The sequence below is a fragment of the Convolutriloba macropyga genome, chromosome 15 (genome assembly GCF_964194025.1).
Source record: "Convolutriloba macropyga chromosome 15, txConMacr16.3, whole genome shotgun sequence".
NCBI classification, from domain to species: Eukaryota; Metazoa; Xenacoelomorpha; order Acoela; family Convolutidae; genus Convolutriloba; species Convolutriloba macropyga.
The window spans coordinates 18441831-18466656 of NC_134482.1; the positions used below are offsets into that span (position 1 = coordinate 18441831).

The following is a 24826-nucleotide window of genomic DNA, read 5'->3' on the forward strand; positions in this document are numbered from 1 at the left end:
TTTAAGCCGTCTGTCGTTTAGGTCATACTAATTAATTTTAATAGGACACGCATAAACTATGCCTCACTGATTGAGTGCTCTTATATGTGCTCTTGAGTGCTTTTAATTAACTTTTCGAATGTTCATTGGGTCATGCCTCTCTCGCCGAGTGCAACTTAAAATACAGAAAAAACTCTGCCATTTCTCATTCTTAAATTTACCTCGCTCGTTGGGTGTAGAATAAAATTCAACTCTTGATATAACAAAATAAAAAAACTTAGAAATCGCTGATTTACTCAATGAGTTCAAACTCGTTCTTTATTGCAATTGAAAATCTGGAAATTGTACTCTTACATAGATAATTGTTTTTTTTTGCCCGCTGATTGGGTGTAGCAAGATAAAGCAGTCTGTCTTTGAGGTCATACCATTTAACTTTTATAGGCGACACAAAAACTCAGCTTCGCTGATTGAGCGCTGTTATGGAAACTTCTTTCCATTATAACAAAACTTTTATTTAACTTTTCGAATGCAATTAAAAAATACAGAAAACGCAGACTGCAGAACTCTCCTTCTTGAATAAAATCACTCAATTTAAAGAACGGAAAAATTGTTGGACAACTAAATTTTATTTTTTTGATCATTACGAATGCTCATACAAAGAACAGATTGTTACTAAAAACAGCTCCTGCTTATAGAAGTCGTTTACACAGAAAAATTTTTCGAGTGCTTCAACTGGTTTTACATCCTCATAATTGGACTCCGCTACACGGTAGAGAACACCCTTAACTGTTCCAATTTCCTCAACAATGTCAAAAAGTTTCACTAGTGCGCGCGCGGGAATTCCTTCGGAGGGGACAGAAACAAAGAATAGAATTTCTCCCAACGATTGTCGGTTGTTGTGAGAGAATTTCACAAAACTGTTTGCATTTTTCGATCTCTTATAGGCAGCAGACTCGAAATACACTCTTCCAAACTTGTCTGTTGGCAAAACGCGCATCATTGTATAGAGAACGTGCACTTCTTGTTTCAGTCATTTCTTTATCAACATTTTCTTCCTTATCCTCATGAATTCCTGAAGCTAAAGCGTCCACGAAACGAAACGCTGTATCTCTGCAAAATTCTTCGACATATCACTTCGCATTCGTTCACTGAGCTATTGACAACTTCGCCAAGAACTCGGTTTGCTGCTTCAAAAGACATCGCCGATGGTGAAGAAAGCGGACCAATGCGCTCGACTTGGCTACGAAGGTGTCTCAGGGAATGCATATTAATTGTTTTTATGCGTTCGTCATTTTCAAAGTAATCTACGGCTTTTTTGCAAAAGTCCGCCAAAAATTTTAGCCAACTCTATCTTTTTAGCTAGACTCTAACCAACAGTCTGACAGCATTTGACAAATTCATCAACTGTGTGTATAATTCTCTCTGAAGCCGATCTCTAGAAACAATAGGAGCCACGTAGAAAATCTAGTTAAAAAATTTGTTATCCTTGAATTGTGCAATTTCATCTAGAGTTCGAATTGCTCTGGTGTATGCTGTCATTTCTCTTGGGCTAGAGAGTGTGAACAAGATTTTTTATTTCCTTTCTCTTGTCAACTGAGAGACTTTTAGTTACTCGACGATACACATCTGGGACAACACCCAAAAGAGCGCAGTGCATATAATCTGTTGCAGCACTTAAAGGAAGTCTCTCAACCAGGCCATCAAAAGAACTTCTCCCTTTAACGCCTGCCTCATTGTTTTTTCCACCAAGACATTCAACTATAGTAACATGTTATTTGTGAATGCCATTATCTCTCAATTCCGACTCTTGATTGCAGGGATCGTACGAATGAGTACGACCGATAGTTTTCAATTCTGTCACACAAACATGGCATCCATAAAAGCCGATAAATTTGTGCATATTTAAAATATGATGTTTTTCGCCCAAGTCTGCTATGAGAAGACAATCTGTATAGAAAATAGTCAAGTCTGCGTCATTAGCGTGTATAGATCCACTTAATTCATATTGAAGTGCAGGCACGAGAATTTCCAATACGGAGCTCCACTTCCAACAAACAAACCCGCAAGAACACTGTTCTTCCTTGACATACGCAAATTTTGTGGAAGATCGCTGATTTAAAACCATGTGTGCCATACCTTTTTGTTAGTAAACTATTTAATATTGACGCCATCGGTAAAAATAATTAGAGTTATTAACACAGAATTATCAGCAATTTTTTACTGGTTGGGCCAGAGTTAAGCTTAGGTCGGTTTCGGGATATTTCTCACGAAACAAAGCATAATCCAAAATCTGTTTTAGGTTGTGCTGTACAGCAAAGTTAAGAGCAAAGCAAAAGTTCAAGACGCAGTAGTTGCCTTTCTCATTGTTTAAAAACATCCGCCGACTATGAGAAAGATTTTGACTTCATTTTCTTCAAGAACAAATATCCAGACGGAAAAAAGTTTTTTTCAGGCAGGGCGCAAGTAATGAGAGAATGGAGCAATTGTGATCCAACGTCTGACAAACCTGTTGATATTAAACCTCTGGATATTAAACCTCGAGTAAAACATCTCGGTCAAAGTTGTTGCATCGCTGACTGTTATGTGACTCTGTCTGTACTAGGGTTGTTGGAAGTTTTTTGAGCGCTCAACTGACAATAGAAAATTTTCTTCTGGATACACGTTAGAGAATGGAATGAGGGAGGCTGGTAATAAACAAAATTTGTAAGAGGAGACGAACATCTATGCTCATTGGTCAAGACACGTTGCTCCCAAAATATGTATTATTTTCCGAAGAACAATCTACCGATGACGTGGACTGCTCGTTTTGGGGTGCAAAAACATCAATTTCAGAAGAGAAGACAACTGAAATTGATTTGGAAGTTTGCAAGCTATTGATCAAATTTCGATGTTCTGCAACAGTTGAAGGTTTAAAATCAGAGCAAAAAGCGGCAGCTCGTTCTAACTGAGAGCGCCTTGATACACAAGCACGTTTCGGTTGCACTGGACCGTCACAAATTTCTCGACAAACTTCAGAACATACTTCTGAAACTAACTCTTCAATCTGTTCTTTTAAAAGGTTCTCAATTTGACATCTTTGGATATGAAAGTCCTGCATCTGCTTTGTGTTGAGGCGAAAAAGTCTTCACCGTATTTCACAAAAACTTCGTCACCTTTATTCAATTTTCTTCTAACGCGTATTTGCACAATTCCAACGTCACTTGAAAAATCATATTCACAGTTAGGGCTACAGTCCGAGTTAATGAAGCGAACACGCCCTAAAAGAACCATGTTTGATCCAGTCCGTTCGGAACGAATGATGGACAGATCATAAACACCATCTGGTATCGGCTTCACAAAGCCAACAGGAGAGCGTCGGAAAACTGTTCCAGCATTAACTTCATCAGATCCATTGTACACCAAGCGATATCCACCGTACTGGTCATGGACTATATCAAACATCTCACGAAGCTTTGATAGCTATCACAGAATATCGTAGGTCTTTTCCAGGAACCAAATCTGCTGAGTTGTTGATCAAAATGTCCCTCGCTCATCGGCGCTACAATAGAGAGCAGGTCGGTCAGCTGTCTCTACAAATCTTTTGACGGTGTAAGCGTCACACTGAGACAAAACAACCCAGTCAATCTCTTTATAGGGATCATAACAATAACTGAGTCGCAAAAAAATTAATTAATTGATAGAAAAACATTGTTTTGCTGGGCATTGCTCTATTGACAGTTTCTCAATTGGCACAGAGAAAGAAAAAACTATTTCAAAACTTAGGTCAAAACGAGCTCTTTTCAAAAATTGAAAGTGTTAATAAACATTGTCTTAGCTCAAAGTTTGTTAATTTTTTTAGAAAAATTCCTTTTTCAATTCGCCTTAACCATTCTGAAACATTTTGCATAAAAGTTCAAAATCTCCTATCAACAGATAAAAGATACACCAAATGTCATCAAACGAAAAGAAAATAAAAATCAACAGTCTCCAAACGAGAGAAAATAAAAAACAAAGAAAATTGACCAATAATCGAATGAAAACTTTTTCTGAGATATAATAGGTACAAGGTAACAGATCTGTCTAATAGGATAAAAACAAAATATCACATCAAGACAATTGAAGTCAATTGTATTATTCTTTAGATACTGATTAGATGCATCATCGTTAGAACAGGGGCTGCGTTCTTTTTGTCCTCGGCAGAAATTTCGTTGCATAAGTTGTTCAAACTGATCTTACCCAGTTCGTACATGTGGACCCATCTATCACCATACTTTATTTGAAAGAGCTATAAAACAGTCAAAAGAGCATTGAGAACTCTACGCAATAAGCAAGGGCTCTAAGGTGCAATCAAGTCTTTGATCAGACAAAGAAACACCATAATTTTGAGGAAGAATTTCGACCTTGAGAAAGGGCATATAGAACGAGAAATATCGAATTATTTATATAAGAATCTTACTCTTATAGCAGGATTTTCTTTCCGGTGAAAAGTCCGTGTGACCGGGTTTGGCCCTCTTCGGAGAACATATGCGTTTTCAGGTCATTTCTGTCCCACAACCCTTTAGCCGCGTTTCGGGCTAAAGACTCAGGCGTTTTGCCTTTCGTAGTTGCCAGATCGTGGCCGGTTTCAGGACCACTTGGAATGGTATCCAAATTTCGGAGCTCTCGTGATGAACAGGCTTAGGTAGCAAAACTCCCAACTTGGCTACTTCATTGGTCTACAGCGAACAAAACAACAAAATTGGACCAAAAGGACTCAAACAATAAAAATATAATGAACAAAGTTATATGACTTGACGAAGCTGTGTTTAAAAGTTCAATAGAGAAACTTACCAAACTTTTCATGAAACTGCTGAAGTTCTGCACCTCATGAACGTTTCGGTTAGCAAGTCCAGACACGCAACTTTTGAATTCCAATACAATGTTTGTCATTATGTCCACGCTCACTTTCAATGACGTAACGACATCACTAAGGTTCTCAACAGCTTGTTTCTCTGATTGCTTGCACCAACGTTTTAACTTGATCAGGTTTTATCACTTTTCCACTACTTTTGAACTTTTTGGGATTTCCCGGAGTTGAAGACAAAACTTTTGTCGTCAACGGAACTGGTTGAGAGCTGCTACTTGGTTTGTCATTGTTCTCTCAAGTTATCGTCAATGATCAAAGGCAAAAAGTTTCGTTCAAATTGTCGAACTCGCTTTCTACTTCAGGTAAAGTTCTCTGGACCAAGTTACCATCCATTTCAGTCAGTAGAGGGGGAATGTTTTCGGCATTCGTTGTCACATTAGTATTATAGTTAAGGCATTTTCTGACGTTGCAATCTTGTGACTAAATAATCTCATCCACAGACGTGTGCAAAGAGAGTGCTGGGTCATTATTTATCTCTAGATCCAAATCTAGACCAAACGGACGTGGGTTTGCTCGACTGAACATTGTGACCTCGTGGGACTTCCGAGTAACGTAAAGCTCATGTCCCTTACAAAGCAATTCAGTTTTCCAGATGAACGATTTATTCATAGGATGAAGTACGGCGCACTTCACTTCAACAATATTGCCAGACTAACCATTCTGGCAATATTGCCAGAGAAACCATTTCTGATCCAAGAAAACTTGGATCAGAAATTGTTTCTATGAATTTAATTAAAAGACTGCAGTAATTGCCCTAAATGGTGACACATTTTTCAGATAAAATTTCTGTAACCTTTGCTCACTTCGATTGGCAAATGGCATTTGATTGCTTCCATGAGTGGCCTCTGTAACGGACACGTGTCTGTCGTACTATAACAGAAGCTACCACACATTGTTCAATTGAGCCTTATGCAACTTTTATGCGTGTCTTGCAGCTTCCAAGTTCGCGGCTCCTAGGCCCCTAGTTTGTCTGGCATTTCAAGAAGCACCATACTGAATTTGAAACGACGCAGCGAAATCAATTTTCGAACAACAGAAAAATGTTAATCAAGTTATGAAATTTATTTTAACTCAGTAAAAATATTCACGAAAAAAAGAACTCACTTTCATAACAGTTCCATAGGTGCAAGTTTCAGACTATGAAGATGGCCCAGTTTTTACAACTTTTCCTCTAATTGAAGAGCTACTGGAGGCCAGAAGAGGTGCTTTTTCACTTGTCTTTGAGAGCTGAGCTTTGAACATGTTTCCCTAAAGAATATGAATCATAAGCTGTTTTGCTTTTAATTCACTAAATATTATCAAAAACAAGCTGAGCTTAATTGACAGTTTATTTGGAATATTTATTCCTGCGGTGATCACGAAGCAGATATTGTGACAAAACAATTCAGGAATCATGAAAACAGTCACTGCAATGTTAACATATGATGAGAGTCGGCTTCCATCAATCCTTTCGGTATAAGACCTCTATTGTCCATTACTGCAATTCCAGCAAAGTTTTCAGTTTGAACGAGAAACTTAAAAACTTGGGAAATAACTCGAGACACATTTCACATTCTACAAAATCTGTGAGTTGATATATATCGTCTATTTTTTCTCTGCAAATTGGGAATGTTTGTTCTTTACCGAGAAGATGCTGCCGATAAAAACAGAGTAGCCACTTTTTCACACATAGATGACACGCCTGATGAACAGACACAGCATTTCTATGCACAATAGCTCCTGCTTCGATCTTCTCGCATCAAAATATACATTCAGTATTAATGGAAGACATTATATGAATTTTGTGGCCAACTTATTAGTCCAAAAAACCACTTGAAAAGGATATTAAATCTGGCATATCTAATCTTCTTACTAAGGCAATATGAAAACATTTCGCAACAATTTGACAAAAAACATTATCAGAAACTGCTGTTTATCGCAAGAAAGGACATTGTTAACTTAGAGTCTATCAAAAATCGTTTTTTAATGAAATGCAGTTCATTTGTTTACTTTTTTCGTAATGTCTTCTACCCCGCCATTTGAGTGTGGTAATTTTTGAGTTTCTAATCTCGCATTTTTACCGTTCACCGTTTATTTATTTGCCTTGCTCTTTATAATTTCCGCCTCGCTGATTGAGTGTGGTATTTTCGACATAAGAGTACCGTTTTTTTTATTTGCCTTGCTCTATTTTTTCACCTCGCTGATTAAGTGGAGGTATTTTCGACATTAGACTATAATACGGAGAAATGTTCGTTGCAGAAAAGAAAATGTTGTTCTAACCAAAACTTTTGAGTCGCAGAAAAAACATAGAAATAAGAATCTCTAGTAGATGCTCTAGATTCCGTGAAAATTATCAGGCTTGTGATCTTCCTGTGAATTCTTCACCGCTTCCGCAATATCTTTGAGAGTTTGTTGCCGAAACTTGACATTTTTTGAGATACCATCAAAAGTATCCAAATAGTTGAAAACTTCTTTGTTTAGGTTCGAGCGCGCGAGCGCTTGCTTTTTCACCGATATCAACGTGTGTCCAGTTCCTGTTTCAACAGAAACTCAGAACATGCTAATGTAGAGCATTCAGTACAAAAGAGAGGATGCAAATTGTTGTGCTCCTCGATTATCGCAGCCTTGTATCCTTTTTCGTCGACAATTTCATGTCCTCTTTTGATATGGCTAAAAACAGTATTTGCTGAATTTTTTCAGGTCGTCTGTTATTTCCCCGGCGGAATCCGAATTGGAAGCGACGCATGATCGACATGCAAAAGCTACCGATTCGTCATTAAATATCGATTCACACAACGAACACTTGGACACCCTCTCTTCACAAGCATTATCAGAGTTAAGTTTCACATAAGCATTTTCATTCGAGTTTCTTTTAATCTTTTTCAAGTCACCGACTTCATTTGAAGCGATTGATGGCTTGTGTCTTTTTAATGTTTTGTGATTCACCATGACAAACTTGAAAAAAAAACAAAAATGAACCACAATAGCAAATTTTTTAAAGAATTGGTAAACAACCCCCATTTGTAAACCAGCACACCTAGCACGAAACAAGTGCTGAATTGTAATTTGCATGCTTCCGCCCTCATTTGCCGAGCACATATAAAGATAGTCAGTGGACAATGATGAAGATACTCTGATTCCAAGAAACTTGAAAAGAAACAAAAATGAACCTCAACTGCAAATTTTTTAAGGAATTGGTAAACATCCCCCATCTGTAAACAAGCACATCTTCCACGAAACAGGGACTGAGTTGTAATTTGGATGCACCCGCCCTCATTTGAAGTGCACATTTAAAGACAGTCAGTGGAAAAATAATGAAGGTACTCTGATTCCGGGGTAAGGAACGTACAACTCGGGGTTGAACTCAGTAGAGTGAAGGGTAAAGATAAAGATTGTGGCCAGCAAATGTTTTTGACGAACAAGTGAACAAAATTTTGCAAACTGTCATTCACGTTTGGCGTCTGCACATCAACTGGTCGGAAACAAATTAAATTTGCTAGCACAGCGTTCTGCTCTCTTACAGATATATCAAGGTCTTGTATTTTAGAGTTCACTTTATGAACAAGAACGCCATTCGAAGATATCAACAATTCCCGGGTTTCCACGACCAAACGATCTGCTTTATATACAACGCCGCCGAAATTTGGTCTCTTTTCAGCAATCCATTTATCATGCTCATTGTTGAACTGGGTTGTGAATTGTTTCGATTGGGAGAATTGACCCCCCGATGCGCTCTGAACAAAATCGGCAAAGAACTTTGGCTAAATTCCGGGAAAATTATCAGGCTTGTGATCTTCGTGTGACTTCACTGCTGCCGCAATATCCTTGAGAGTTTGTTGCCGAAACAGGACATCTTTTCAGGGACCATCAAAAGTATCCAAATAGTCGGAAACTTGTTTAGGTTCGAGCGCTTGCTTTTTAACCGATATCAACGTTTGTCCAGTTACTGTATGTTTCAACACACACTCAGAACATGCTAATGTAGACCATTCAGTACAAAAGAGAGTATGCAAATTGTTGTGTTCCTCGATTATCGCAGCCTTGTACCCTTTTTCGTCGAAAATTTCATGTCCTCTTGATATGGCTCAAAACACAGCAATTGCAGAGTTTTTTTAGCTCGTCTGTTATTTCCTTGCCTGAATCCGAATTGGAAGCGACGCATGATCGACATGCAAAAGCTACCGATTCGTCATTGAATATCGATTCACACAACGAACACTTGGACTCCTTCTCTTCACATAAGCATTTTCAGAGTTAAGTTTCACATAAGGATTTTCAGAGTTTCTTTTAATCTTTTTTAAGTCACTGACTTTATTTGAAGCAATTTATGGCTTGCCTCTTTTTAATGATTTGTGATTCACCATGACAAACTTGAAAAGAAACAAAATTGAACCACAATAGCAAATTTTTTAGAGAATAGGTAAACATCCCCCATCTGTAAACAAGCACACCTTGCACGAAACAAGGGCTGAGTTGTAATTTGGATGCACCCGCCCTCATTTGCATCATTTGCAGATTCCTAAATTCGGTAGAACAAAGATACAGCACTAACGAATTCGAACTACTTGCCGTAGTGTGGGCATTAGAACACTTTAAACACTACCTACAAGGCACAGAATTCACGCTCCAAATGGATCATCAAGCACTTCTAACAGCCCTAAAAGAAAACAGGGGAAACAGAACATATCAAAGTAGATTAACGCGATTGGTCGACAGACTATTACCATTTAATTTTATTATAGAACACATTCCAGGCAAACAAATGGGATTTGCAGACTACTTCAGCAGAAATCCAAATGGAGTCGCCACCCCCATCAGAGAAAGACACACATTTCATAATAAATCAAATAAAGGACTTTAACTTTACATTGTTACAAAACTCATTACGTAATAATTGAAACAACACTAAAAACCAAACAAACAATTATGACGTTATGAATCGTTCTCAACACACGCTAACAAAAGGGAACGCTTTACGCCATTGTCAACGTAGGAATAAGTCGCGCTCTATACACGCATTGAAATTCCAAACGGAGAAAATTCACTCTAAACAATTAACACCAAATCCAAATAAATTTCCACAATTAATTACTTCAAATTCATTAGCTATTACTTCAAACAAACAAAACACCATACAAACAATTAACGTTATAACAAGAAATAGACCCCAAATAGAAACATCGGCAAGACCCATTATCAGACGATTTCGCGCACCAAACAGGAGACAAACCACACAAAGGAACACAATAAACAGATCACCAACAAGATCACCGCTAATCGCCATTAGCACTCAAACAGATGATACAGATAACACCGGAAAAGGAAGGGACCACTTCAACCTGAACTACACCCAGAGATATTTCTATTAAGTAACACAACAAACACGCCCGACTACAGAAAACAACTCGCAAAAGTGTTTGGAGAATTCCTGGCGGAGGCGGGGACTGGGAAAGCCTAAAGAAAAGCAGCAAATACTTCTACTCACTACGCAAAGACTTTTCAGTGACCGAATCCGGCTGCATGTTGTACGATAACAAACTAGTAACCCCCAGAAACCTGAAGCAACTTGTTATCGACGCAATACACCAACCACACCCCGGCCAAGCCGGCATGCTGAGTTTAGGAAATTTAGTATGGTTCCCCTACTAAGAGAACAATATAAAATTAATCTTAGCTCCAGCTGGAGATCATAGAGCAACAGGGATGGTCGAAAGACTAATCCAAACAATAAAACGCAAATTAGGTGTAATGACTATTGATCCCCTATGGTCATCAGAAGACATTTCAACAATCGTAGCAAACATTATACAGAGCCTTAGACTAATTCCAAATAGAGTAACAAAATTGCACCATTCGAAGCACACTTCGGAAGAAAACCAAACACAGCACTCTCAAACATAGTAACAAAACCTAATAAACACAACCTATCATATAATCATATAAAATTTCACTTCAGATAGGAGACTTCTAAAGCAACCAGTACTAACCCCAGCGGCAATGTGGGACTTGGAACAAGGCTCAGAGCCAGAACTGAACATACAATACAAAGAAGGTCCAAAGAAGACCCCTCACCGTAACAGCAATAGCTCCAATGAGAGTGACGACTCCGAGAATGCGCCGCTGATTAGCCTCACGCGCACCCCGGGTAAGATAATACCATCAAAATTAGAAAACACATTCCGAGATAAGATATCAACAATAGTATATAATAAAAAACAAGTCGCGCGAAAAACAATCGCACGCAAAGCACCAGAACCACGTGGAATATTAAAACCACAATGAAATATAATAGAAAATGGCACAATCACAAATTACTCACCACACACAGTAACGCTTGACACAAATAATCGGAAAAACACAGTAATAAGAAAAAACGACCTAGCAATCGTAACAAAACCAATCACACAACAAGAACCAGCACCTCCAGCAAAAAGATTAATTCACATGATAGCATGCAAATCACTAAGAGAATACAATAACAATCAAGAAAAGATCAAAAAATTCTGTTTAGAAGAGAAAAGACGAGCCAAACTAAGACAGCAGGCACTTATCCCAGGACCAAGCTCCATTCCAACGTCAACTCCAACTGGAGAACAGAATCTATACAGCAATGAGAAATTTGTCGAATTGGCAAAGAACAATCAATCGCAACAACAGAAAAGACGCCAACAACAAAAACGGAAAATCAGCACCACGAAACAACAACCAAAACAACAACTCCAACCTCAAAGACGGAAAAAGTATACAATGCCACACAAAGAACAGAAACAAGAAAACCAAGGAAAGCGCAAACAACAAACAAAGCCAAACGAATCCTTCCTCACCAATTCAAGGGCCGCCGCACTTCAACAAACAAAGATCCATATGGAGAAGGAACAAAATCGATCTTTTATTAAAATCAACGAGGACGAACTAACCAAATCACCGACTATCGAGGTAATAACATTAACCTCAGATTCGACTGAAGGCAGCCCACTAAAAGTCTACACATCAAACAACAACTTTGACTTTATGGTCACAGCTCTGGACAGTCCAGATTTTCCACCCTTCCAGTCAAGAATATCAACCCCAAAAATCGATAAGACCATAAAGAAGATCCAACATCTCAACACAACCCCGTCATCCAGCAACTCACCGATCGTGTACAATACAGCTCCACGTGGAGAAACGAAAGTTAATGAATGCGAACCCATTAGCATCAAAGCAGGACAGAACACAGAAAAAGCCACAACTAACGAAACCGAGAGTAAACATGTACGCGAGGACAAACCAAACCCCACCACGGAACAAGAAAACAACGAAGAGCATCAAATAGGAATCCCATCACCGGGAAAAAGCTCTATATCAGACATTAAACAAAGCGATTTCTATGAAGAATTCCAAGACTGAAATTCTTTCCTGTCGTGGGGGGAGTGGTGCACCTCCATTCGGAGCACATGATTAGATGGAACCAAGCCTCATAGATGTATTACTTTATAAACACTCATAAACTATATGTTATGATATTTATCCTATAAACTGTTCAGCTATATTAAAGTACGTTGTAGCTACTCACTACTGTGAACATATGTGGTAATGTTTTATGTTATGAAGTGTCAACGCATGCGTTGACAGGTATTCGTCTGCTCGCACTGGATAAGTGAATGCTAGACTATGAAAAAGTGCAGTTTGCCTTAACGTGAAATAAACTTAGTTGCATATTCCAAGTGGAATTTAAGCTTCGTTAACAATCGTTTTCTTACACACACCACAATTATAATATCGTAATAATTGGGAACGAGGAACGAAGTGTCTCAGCTTAGATAAGATGCCTGATTGTTTTCCGTGTCTCATTTTTACGTTGTCTACATGCGAGAGGAACGAAAGTTTGTTATCAACATAGACACCTAGGTATTTACAGACAGGTTTTATTTCTACAGGCAATGAGTTTAGGAAGAAGGTACAATGGGACGCAAAAGATTTAATATTAATTTGGACTGTTTTGTTTAAGTTAAGTTTTAGCTTATTGGCATTCAACCAGTTATTAAGATTGAGTAGGTCAGCCTCAATGGCATTTAGATTACAGCTCATAGCGGTCAAATTAGTGTCGTCGGCAAAGAGTAGTACGTCAACAGACGGACAAGACAGAGGGAGATGGTTAATATATACAAGGAACAATAATGGACCGAGAATGGAGCCTTGGGGTACACCCGTAATTACTTTCTGCCATTCCAATAAGTATCCATTTGCTTCCACCCTCTGAATTCTACTGGAGAGGTACGATTTCAACCAACTAAGAGCGTTGCCCCTAAAACCATATCTTTCCATTTTGTACAGCAGAATTTTGTGATCTACAGTGTCAAAGGCTTTTTCAAATCAAGGAAGAAACTGTAGATGTTTTTTTGTCTTATTGAATCTTATTTTTTAAGCAGTTCAATTAGAACATCGACTGTGCTGTGTTTGCAACGAAAACCGAATTGTTTTCCATAAAGAAGCATGAAATTTTCTAGAATGTTATACATTCTGTTATACATTGCACGTTCGTAAATTTTACTGAATACTTTAAGTAACGATATGGGCCGGTAATTTTTTCGATCCGTCTTGGAACCCTCTTTGTGTAGCTGAATGACTTATGGCATTTTCCCATCCGAACTAAAAAAAGTAAAAAGTTCTTCCGCTACACAGAGGGTTCCAAGATGGATCAAAATAATTACCGGCAATTATTTCGATACGTCTTGGAACCCTCTTTGTGTAGCTGAATGACTTATGGCATTTTCCCATCCAAACTAACAAAAGTAAAAAGTCATTCCGCTACACAGAGAGTTCCAAGACGGATCAAAATAATTACCGGCCCATATCGTTACTTAAATTATTCAGTAAAATTTACGAACGTGCAATGTATAACAGAATGTATAACTTTCTAGAAAATTTCATGCTTCTTTATGGAAAGAATTCGGGTTTCGTTGCAAACACAGCACAGTCGATGTTCTAATTGAACTGCTTGAAAAAATAAGATTCAATAAGACAAAAAACATCTACAGTTTCTTCCTTGATTTGAAAAAAGCCTTTGACACTGTAGATCACAAAATTCTGCTGTACAAAATGGAAAGATATGGTTTCAGGGGCAACGCTCTTAGTTGGTTGAAATCGTACCTCTCCAGTAGATTTCAGAGGGTGGAAGCAGATCGATACTTATTGGAATGGCAGAAAGTATTTACGGGTGTACCCCAAGGCTCCATTCTCGGTCCATTATTGTTCCTTGTATATATTAACGATCTCCCTCTGTCTTGTCCGTCTGTTGACGCACTACTCTTTGCCGACGACACTAATTTGACCTTTATGAACTGTAATGTAGATGCCATTGAGGCTGACCTACTCAATCTTAATTATTACTAATAATAATTAAATACTCAAATTTAATCTAAGCAATTCTGAAAGACATATTTATGAGATAGACCATATAAGTTACAATTTCATGAGTAACTGCCTTCAGAATGAGGTTACTAATGTAATCTTCCCCTCAAGATGATTTTTTGTCTAGGCTATCGATGATACACTTTATTTCTGCCGGAGTGACATCATATAGAGACATTGATTTTTCTACGCGTTCAATTACTGGTAATGGAGTTTTGGGGATGTCTTTTGTGAGAATCCGCTACGCTGGTAAAAAAAATCGTTTAATTGATGAGCTTTTTCAGAAGGTGACTGTTTGTTTTCATTTACAATATTATCTAGAGAGGGAATGATTTCTTTTGCTTTCACTTTGCCGTTTAGGTCGTTAATGAGTTTATAGATTTGCCTTGAGTCTCCGATACAACTATTGAACTTATTCCCTTAAAAAATTTTCTTTGATTTTTTGACGGAACCTTCGAAAACTTTCCGAATTTCCTCTAATTTCACTTTGAGAGCTTCGTTTGTGGTGTCAGATTTCCAAGCTTTGTACGCCTTGTTTCTTTTTGATCTAAGATTTTTCAACTTATTATCAAACCAGGCAGGGGTTGTCTTTGTCTTATTTTTAGCTGATTTTATTGGAGCCAGTTCAATTAGTGTTGAATCGAATGTATCATGAAATATCTTGAACGCTTTATCCACGTCTGGTTCAATACTCAGCTGATTATGAATTGTTTTTAAATTTTTAGTTAGTATTTCACTGAACTTTGTTTTGCGATGATTTGATAGGAAGGATATGTCTCCATACACTTGGCATGAAGGTGAACAATCCGGTTTAACGTCCCATTTCATTAGAATAGGGTAGTGATCTGTGATGGCCTCATTCACTAACACTTCAAAGCCTGGGTTCAGCACATTCTGGTAGATAAAATGGTCAATGCATGTTTTTGAATTTTCGGCGACACGCGTAGAATTTTCTGGCTGTATTTCAAATCCGTTGGCAATTATTGCATTTTTTTATTTGCTAGAGACCAGATTTGTAGTAAGAGTGTCAATGTTAAAATCACCACAGATCACGACGGGAACACTGACTGAGTTAATTTCTTCTAAAAACTCATCAAATTTTTCTATGAAATCCATTTTGTTGGTGCGTGGTTTATTGTAAATGGTAACTAATTTAAACTGATATCTCGTAAGCGCTTATCTGTTGAGATTGCTTCATCAAAATCTAGGTTTTGTCTGAGGATGGTGCAGTTTTCTTTTACTTGAATCATTACACCTCCACGTGAGGTCTCCCTATTTTTGGTAACGAATTGGTTGTACTTTTTAGGGTATAGCTTGGGAGATGATCATTATCGGTTAGCCATGTTTCAGTTAAACATATAACCTCAGGCGGACACTCAAAGCTTGAAACTAGTGCTTCCAGTTCCTCAAGGTGAGTTTTTAAAGATCTGATATTTAAATGAAGAACAGATAGATGAATTGGAGAGTTCGCAGTTGGTAAGATATTGGTGGAGTTAGAAGTTGCCGGCAGGAAATACCTGCCTAGGAAAACACTGTAAAGCATCTTCAGCATCATAGTTTAGAGCAATAGTACCATCATACAGATTATAAATCTTCAAAATTTCTCTATCATTATGGAATGTGTATAGTATACTGCCTTCCTTGGTCCATACTGCAGAAATTCTGTTGTCACTTTTCATCGTGTTTATGAAAGTTAGTCTCGCTCTGCTGACGTCTTCAAATATCTTCACTTGACTGCCATTCTCGAAGAGTTTTCTCTTTTTCTTCATAATGTCAATTTTTGCCATTCTTCGGGAGAACCGTACGATGATGGGGTTCGTTCCCTTCTTCGCACGGAGGCGATGGGCAATTGATATGTCCTTGACGTCTACAGTTGCGCCTAAGTTACTTCTAATCTGCAAGGCTTTGTTTATAGTAGACTCAGGAGGTTCAGGGATAAGGAAGCCGTTTGTGCCCTTGTGAATTTCTTCGTCCACATTGAAAATCTTTAAGTTGTCGCGTCTTTTATAGGTCTCTAGCTGTTCTGCTTCACATAAGCTTCGTAGTTCAGCTTTTCGTTCAATTGTCATTTTGTCGGCCGCAACACTCCAGAATTTCCTCTTTCGCCTTGGCTACAGCAGTGTCAACTGTTTCACTTATCCATGCTTTCAAATTATTTAAGATTTGCTGGATAAGAGCCGGGATAGCTGCTTCAATTGAAGTTTTAGTTGCCTCCTCGATAGATTTCCATTTTTCAGTTTGTTGTTCGTCCGCGGCACTTATTGGGGATATTTCTGTATGGGCCTTTTTGGTACTGGGTTTCGGAACTAGCGTTCTGTCATGAAATCTCAATGCTGGTAGGTCAACGTTTACATCAGTCGCAGTTACCTCGCTGTTCTCTTGATGGTTTCTTTCTTCGGTCTCAGTTGCCATCTCACATTCATTAGTCATATCCAACCGGAAACTATTTAATAATTTTATCACAACAATTGGGCTATATTCAGTTAGGGGGCTTTTATTTGCAACATATTTTTGGAAGCCTAACAATAATCATGCATTGAATGACTTTGCTATCTATAAATAGTAAGTTATTGTTTTAGTCGGGGTGGGGTTGAAAACCGAGAAACGAAGAAGAATACATATGGCTGATTGGGTGCCGACTACCCCCCCCCCCCCCCATCGGCATATGTCTTCCGTCATGGCTTGATGAATTGTTAAGTTTGAATTAGGCGGCCTTGCTAAATATCTTCAAACTGCTTCAAGGCATCACTTGACTAGGCTTCTAAAGTCCATTGACTTTAGCTGTCAATGTTAGTGGTGTGTTTGTCTGTGTCGCCAGATTCTGAAAACCAATTTATTATATAGGCAAATTTAAGAGGATGGTTTTGCAAACCGTACTTACTAGGGAGGGTAGGGGGCATACAATAGATCCTAATTTTTCTCCAAACTTAGTGTCATAATGGTAAAACACGAATTATTAATTGCCTCAACGTTGCAGTTTATCTCCTCAATTTATGCGCTTAAGTTCTATTACGCTTTCAGTTTTGAATTTGATACAACAAATGCTGATATTGACAATTGTATTTCTATCTTAAATACTTCTTTCAACTTTCTGCTCAATAATTTTTGATGCAAATTTCTGCCATGTCAAATGCTGGACCTTAATGCATTGCATATCTATTTCTCGTACTTTGACGGGTCATTTTACTTTTAATTCTAAATGATCGCTTGTATAAAGTAATCATTAATTTTGATAAACTATTTTGTGTACCATTTAATATCGGGATTTTTTCATCCTCACTAATCGGAAATTTCTCCCCATAACCATACCCTACCCTCATAACCAGCATTCATTACCGGCTCATACAACCTCAGTTTTCCTCAGTTAGCCAATCCAATGCATTGGGGGGTTGAGAGTTGGAAAAAATCCTGTTTTCAAGAAATTCGATAAAAGAACGACTAAAAACCTCAGTAAGCTACGAGTTGCCGACTTTCATTATAAATTTAAGACAATTTATAAAAAATAAAATTGATTTTGAGATTATATTTTTCAAGAATTTGTGAAAGTGGGAACTCTGAAATCTATTGATGAAATTTAGTCGCTCAGATGCCTAACAACTTGCATGTTTTGTGAACTTGTTTGATTTATACATGTCTAATTTATCACGGTCGAAACCGATTCTATAATTAAATTTAGTTTAGATAACTTCTTTTGAATTGAGTCGAGTCAATTTCGATCTCAAGTTTAGTTTCAAATCAAATCGGGGCCAACAATTGTGCAACATGTCAATAGACAATAATTGGATTAGTACATTAGTACTTTGTGTTGAGTTGTTTTATGTCTCCTTTGTGGAAATTTCAAGTCCAAACTGTCCTGAAAGCGAGTTATGCATAATTCGTAATTATACAATTCATGTTCAAAATTTCGGTATGAGATTTTTACCAGATCATCGTTTAAGAATTTGAGAGCGATGATCTGTTCTTGAGTGTTCTTATGGCCCTGTGACGCACATTTTAATTTGGAATGCTGGAAAAACTTTTGTAGATATGAGAGCGCGAAATTACAAAATTCAATAGCCATTTTGAGAAATAACCAATTTTTTTGTCTGAATAGGCGTAAAAAGGAATTTTTGTCCCTATCTGTGGAATAATTTTGTGTTTAAGTTTACTTGATTGAGACCAAAAGCTGATAGAACATGTTTTTTTTTAATTTTGTGTTTTCTGCCGCTGAAAAGTATTTTACATTGCTCTTATGGCATTTTGATATATGCGTAGCTTTCCATGTAGCGTTGGAGCCTCAGTTGTTTCATGAAATTGCTTTTATGAAGAGAAAAATGTTTAGTAGCATTTTATTAAATTTGAGACTAAATTAGACAATATTTGACAAGTTGTTTTTGAGACATTTACTGAGATATGTTTGTTTCATACTGACCTTGGTTTCTTCACATTTGGACGGAAACATAGAGCCAATAGCACCAAGTTAAGTATTTCTGTATATTTTTGTCTGGTACTTGTTAAGAAAATTGAATTGACAGTATATTATACCAGGAACTCGCGGTAATTTTGCTTTCTGATATACTCATCAACACCGATTTATTAATAGCCGATTTTCATGTTTTAATCGGGACTAACCTCACTCACTGTTTTAGCTGAATGGATTCTAAATTCTTTCACGCATTGAATTGCGCAATGTAGTGAATACGATCTATGTTAAAAGAGCAAAATAAAAAAACGGTCATATTGCATTAGGTTATCAAAGTTCATTAGAGCAATTGCTAGCTGACGTTAGTATTATGCTTAATAGCTTTCAGTTTAGAAGCTAAATTAAATATAGTTTTTTCATCTAACTCTGCGCATCGAATTAGAAAACTTTTGAAACTTAGGAAAAAGTTTCTGTCAGTTTCTATCTCTTTTTTTCTGTTTCAATCCCGATGAACGTCAACGGCGGCTTTTTTCCGGCAATCTGGCGGCTATCTTTAGCATTCTAAAGTTACTATTGATGCTTTTTCAATTCTGTAAAAATCATTATTCTTGAATATTAACTGTTCGTTGTCTTTGATTACTATTTGAATTCCTTCTCCTCGTTGGTACAAAACATTATCGATTAAAATTGGTTGCTTTTTTCGAAATTGAACAGAGTGCAATTGTTTGTCGGTAAACAATGGCTCGTTCACTAGGGTTTTTTATTCATTATTTTAAGCTCGTTTCCTACCCTGGTTCTTAAGTTTTGCTCTGAGTAAGTTTTTCGCAGGAGCTTTATATGCTCAGCAACAAAGTTTGGTAGGTTTTTAAAGTGTGATTTAACGGGCCCATGTTATTGAAGCAAGCGTGATAATTTTGTTCCGGCCATATGACATCAATCTCACTTCAAATCAGCTTTTGCTCATTCATTCATGCAATTTTCTAACTGAAATTCATGTGTGACTTCGTTTTCACTCTCAAAAGGACTTTTTGCTCACTCGAATTGATTTTTAATTGCCTTTGACTTGATTAAAACAAACTCGTTATGAAATTATACGTTTGGAGTATTAATTACCGAGTGTTTACTTGACGTCAAATTGAAGTTTAATTAATAGCTTGGGTAACAATAGTTGAACAGAGCTATTGGCTGTTGATTTTTAGCGATTCAAAATTTTGAATTGTATCTGGACGCTGTTCGATGGGGTTTGCACTTATTGGTGATTTTTGGAAAGTCAATTTGGGTTGGTGATTTTGGTCACGCCAAAACAGGTGAAGCGAAATAGCCAGACGTTTTTCTGTAAAAAGAATTAAACTATATTTTGAAAAGTAAGAAGATTGTGAATGAACAAAATGTGCTTTCTCGATTGTGCTTTTGCGTTCACATGCTTCAACTTGACTTCAGTTTTTTGAGGTTTTAAATGTTTTTGCTAGTTTATTTGTAGTCGTATTCTTGTTTAGTCAGTAATTTTTTTGAGATATGTCTCGCTGTTTTTTTCGTCGATTTTTTATTGCGACCAATGGCGTCATGCGTTTTTCAATCAGCAGTTTTTGACTCATTCACACGATTTTTGTACTGAATTGCGTTCGTGAAGTCATTTTTCTTACTTATTGAAACATACATTTTTTGCTCATTCGTGTGAATAATTGCTTTGGTGACTTGTGACTTTCCTTTATCTAGAAATGACCCTGCTTGTTTAGAAGCTATCGCATTTATATTCTGTCAGTGAACTTTATGGTCCACCGTGGCGAGCTTTGGTTGAAGTTTTTGGTACAAATTGAGAACGAATGTAACTTTGTTTGATCTTAGGTCTAGGACAACCGATTTCTCCAATATCTCGGCGTTTGATTCTTTCTCGTGTTGCTAATTGAGAGATTAATTCACGTTTGATTACAAGTAATGTGTTAATTTGTTGGTTGATAGTTGTTTCATGAATCTTTAGTCCTTAAAACGTTAATATTGTGAGTTTTGCAAAGCGTTGTTTGAAGGCGTACTAATCCTATCTGATTGGAACCGATACGTGTTAAGCGTTAAGCCTCTTTCAGAAATGCTAAGCTTTAAATACGGTGACTACATATTGTTTTCTATACTGATATGTCCAACGAAGTTGAGTAAAATCTCTTTGATTTTCGAGCGAAATCCCTTTTGCAATCTTAAAATTCTGGTTAAGATATTATATTATGGGTTTACCCTTAAGTTTCATTTCAGTTGACTTGATCTTTGAGCATAAATAGACTTCAGAATGGGCTGCGACTGTATTTCGAGAGGAAAGTCAACTCTTAAATGGTAATTGCGGTATATGCTTAAACAACCTTGAGAAAAGAGCATTGAGAAATCCAAGGACCCAATTTTTGAATTAAAAAATCGGATCTTTGCTATCCCCCACCAAAAACCCAAATTAGAAGTCTGTGGGGGGAGTGGGGGTTTATCAGAAGTAGGTATAGAAAACTAGAATCTCAACGGGGAGAACGGACACTTTTGGCAACGCCATTTTCTGTAAGAATCTACAGCGGAGTGGGACACTTGAAAATTTTTAAAGGTTTTTGTTAATTTATTGAAAATATTTGAGGTTCTAGTCAGTTTTCTATACTACTTATATTGACAAAATGTTTTGCAGGTTAAAATGTTGCGCAAGACCCAAAAAGTACCTCCGGGAAGAATATGTGTACAAAGGTTGTATATTTTCAGAGAGTATCATTGTAATGAAATTGAAGCACTGTTGCTGTACTTCATAACAGTCTAGACAAAGATTGAAGATGACAGCAGAAACGGATGCGTTGTTCCGGCTGCCTTTGGTCTACCAACTGGATCGCTGTATCAGCAGCGCTCTGGCCGATTCTTACAATTACTATTTCATTCCAGCAATTATCCAAGACTTAATTGCAGTTCCAGTCATCTTTGTTCTCATCATATTCACATGTGTTTTGATAACATGGAGGAATCAGTTTATAATGACGTACTACTGTTCACTTTTTTCATCCTTTTGTATTTTTGCGTCGTTTAATGTATCGCTTCAGTTCGCAGCGAATGCCTTTTCTAGTGAAAGTTCCCAATTAAGTTATGTCTCGATTCTTTATCAGTGGGTGAGTTCGGCGTTTGTTCTTATGTTTGCCGGCTGTTTCTTAACAATGTCTTACATTTCGAACCCGTTAGTGAGTGCTCATTATTGCCCAATTGGGTTTTTCGTTGTGTTTGTACCAACAATGCTGTTTTCATTTTTGGGCGGTTATTTGCAAGTGTTCGTTATGATTTTGTTTTACATTATCGTTCCTTTAGCTCCTGTTTATTGGATGATTCAAAGAGAAGGCAGGGAGTACTGGACTAAATTGAAGATGTTATTTCAGTTATCAGGCGCAAACGGACATGTAGAATTTTTGGCTGGTTATTTACTGGCCAATGTTGAGAAACAATTCATTTACAACATCCTCATTTTGTATTGGTGCTGTAATCAAGGTGAGTCCAAATTCGTTTTATTTTGGCGTTGGAAGGTTTTTCACACTGTTTCCAGGTATCCTGGGGTTTCAGAGGTGTTGAAATAGAGGTGATGCTAAATACGGAACACTATTGACCCACGTCAAATTTTGACGTCAAGGTTCACATGAAGAGAGAGATTAATCGCTGCATTTTTTTTAATAGCCGCGAAGCGATAGCTGAGGCTATTATTGGCTTTCTCTTGGTTTTTTTTATTTATTTCGTTACCACCATATGACGTCACAACCACTTCAAATCTGCTTTTTGTTCATTCTTTCATGCAATTTCAACTGAACTACGCACGTGACGTCATTTTTCACTCTTAGTGGACCTAGTTTTTTTTGTTCATTGGCTTGATTAAATTAATGGTCACATGTGACTTATTTTACTCTTAAAAATGACTTCCTCAATGAAATTGACTTTTCTTTGCTTTAATTCAAAGAGATAAGCTCAGATGAGTGCTTGTCACTCTAATTGAAGGTTATTTAAGAGCAGCTAATAGAAACAGCAATAAGTTTTACAGATTCTTAATTAAATTTTAACATCTCAGCCCTTAATGAAAAGAATGTTTCTTTTGATCTGTCTTTTTGAGACTACAGATCTATGAAGCTATTGCGGCTATTTTCTGGCAACTTGCCAGCTATGTGCGTCATAGATCTGTAGTCTCAAAAAGAAGGTAAAAAAGACATACCAAAAAAGAAACTTATTCTTTTCATTAAGGTCTGAGATGTTAAAATTTGATTAAGAATCTGTAAAACTTATTGCTGTTTCTATTAGCTGCTCTTGAATTAGGAGTTTTTGCATGTTGTTCTTGAGGTATACAGAAGTTTTTTTTGTTTTTTAATGGCCTTTATATCCACATATTTCGGCCCATTTTATTTAGCTGAATTGTTAATGTTTCCATATTATAAGAAGACTGTTCATGTAAGATAGAGCTTCCACATAATTTTATTGGGGATTTTTTTGCTGTTTTATTGAATCTTTGTTTCATCTCTTTTAAGATCAGTGGTCTTGTGCGTGTTTACAGGCAACTCGACCTTTCCCTTGTTTCTGGATTACGTCTTTGGAACCACCGACCAACCTTTAGAAGTGCTCCAGACCTACGATGTCGTAGAACTCACAGACCAGCAAACTCCAATTGAACCCTCACCAAGTGATGCCAGACTGAAAGAGGTGACTTTGCAGGAAGTCTTCAGAGGTTTTGTGCTGAACTGTACCAGTTCTTGGGTCCTCATAGCGTCAACCAGTGCTGTTTTGACCAAGTTAGCCAAATTACTGGATCGGGCTTTGTCTTTTCTGCTGGAGCGACCGAGTGAAGATGAAGATTTTGGGACATTTTGTGCATTGCTGTACTTGATCGCTTCAATTCAATCTCGTAAGCTCATTAACAACATGAATTTAGATTTCTTATGTTCATTTAGCATATTTGAAGTTATGTACCTACAGAAGCTAATTTAGTAATCCTTACTAATCCGGTTATAAAGACTATCCAACGCAATAAAACACTCAACTTGAAATCTATATTTTTAGATTTTTCAGTTTTTACATGTTTAAATTATAAATGGCATTAGGATAGTGTAGCCATTGAGCCATATTTAACCAAAAATTTTAATCTGATAAACATTATTGAGCAATCTAACTGTTTCTGTATTTTTTCAGATCTGGCCTATCTGAGTCCAGACGAACAATACAATCGTTTTCTGAAAAACTGTCTGATAATGGTGGTCGGAGTTCTTCATTTCTGTCATCTTTCTTCAACCACTGTTGTGGAAGCCATGGGTGCCACTAACAACCGCCGACTTAGACGTCATATAAAGATCTACGTTCTATTTTTCCTCGAACTCACAATCGCTTTTTCTGTTATCAATTACGCTCTCAAATTTCCTCTCAAAACATGGAACGTTGCTGTCGCGCTCTTCAGCGCCGAAATTATCTTCAAAGTTGTCATGTTAATTGTGGTTTACCTGTTTTTCTACACCTGGGATTTAATGCCACTAAAATTGTTATCAAATCACGACTTTGACGACGTTTTGTCAAATATTAAATTGTTTACAAGTTGTATTTTGTTTGTTTTTGGATGCGCCGTGTTCGTGAATGGGTGTTACATTTTACTATTTGACTCGGGAGGAAAATTTAGAGCTTTATTATTGGGACTTCACGCGTATAGTACTATATTTTTACAGTGTCGGGATGGTTTTCGAAAATTCCATTTGCGAAAAACGGCGTCGAAGAAATTAGAACAACTCGAAGTTGTCAATGTTAACGAAAGATCAAAAGAGAAAACAGAAAAAGAATCGATTTCTGAAAGTGAAACTGAATCTATTGACGAAATGTTATGTCCGATCTGTTATGAAGTGTTACATGTTGCTTTGAAAACTAAATGTGGTCACATTTTTCACAGAAAATGCTTGCGCAAGTGGATTTACGTGCAAAACTTTTGTCCGCTTTGTAAAGTAGAATTTACTTGAAAACTATATAAAGTGCTTAAATTAATTGCGTCATCTATTATTTGAATTATTAGAATAGTAAAAGTATAACAGTAGAAGTATTAATCATAATTTTTTGAACAGTAACATAAACTAGTATTAGCGAAAAACTTGAAGTGAGATACAAGAAAAATGAAAAACGAGCAAATAGAAGAAACGAGGAGCATATTATGTTCCGACCGCTCTCGGTCGCAC

At 37.2% G+C, this 24826-nt stretch overlaps 3 protein-coding genes across 3 annotated transcripts in view; 1 reads left to right on the plus strand and 2 right to left on the minus strand.

Annotated features, from left to right (window-relative positions):
- LOC142354324 (uncharacterized) overlaps positions 1-24826 on the minus strand; it is a 498674-nt gene that overhangs the window by 138973 nt on the left and 334875 nt on the right. The gene's annotated exons all lie outside the window — the stretch shown is intronic.
- LOC142354323 (nicotinamidase-like) overlaps positions 1-24826 on the minus strand; it is a 496312-nt gene that overhangs the window by 136617 nt on the left and 334869 nt on the right. The window lies entirely within an intron of this gene.
- LOC142353958 (uncharacterized) lies at positions 21344-24703 on the plus strand. The gene is made up of 3 exons (XM_075406191.1): positions 21344-22127; positions 23173-23520; positions 23805-24703. The coding sequence occupies exons 1-3, from the start codon at positions 21431-21433 to the stop codon at positions 24611-24613; spliced, it is 1854 nt and encodes a 617-aa protein (XP_075262306.1). The 5' UTR covers positions 21344-21430; the 3' UTR covers positions 24614-24703.

Coding starts and splice junctions, on each gene's coding strand:
- LOC142353958 (XM_075406191.1), top strand. CDS start 21,431: ATGACAGCAGAAACGGATGCGTTGTTCCGGCTGCCTTTGGTCTACCAA. Junction 22,128..23,172: donor GTATTGGTGCTGTAATCAAG/GTGAGTCCAAAT, acceptor GCGTGTTTACAG/GCAACTCGACCTTTCCCTTG. Junction 23,521..23,804: donor GATCGCTTCAATTCAATCTC/GTAAGCTCATTA, acceptor GTATTTTTTCAG/ATCTGGCCTATCTGAGTCCA.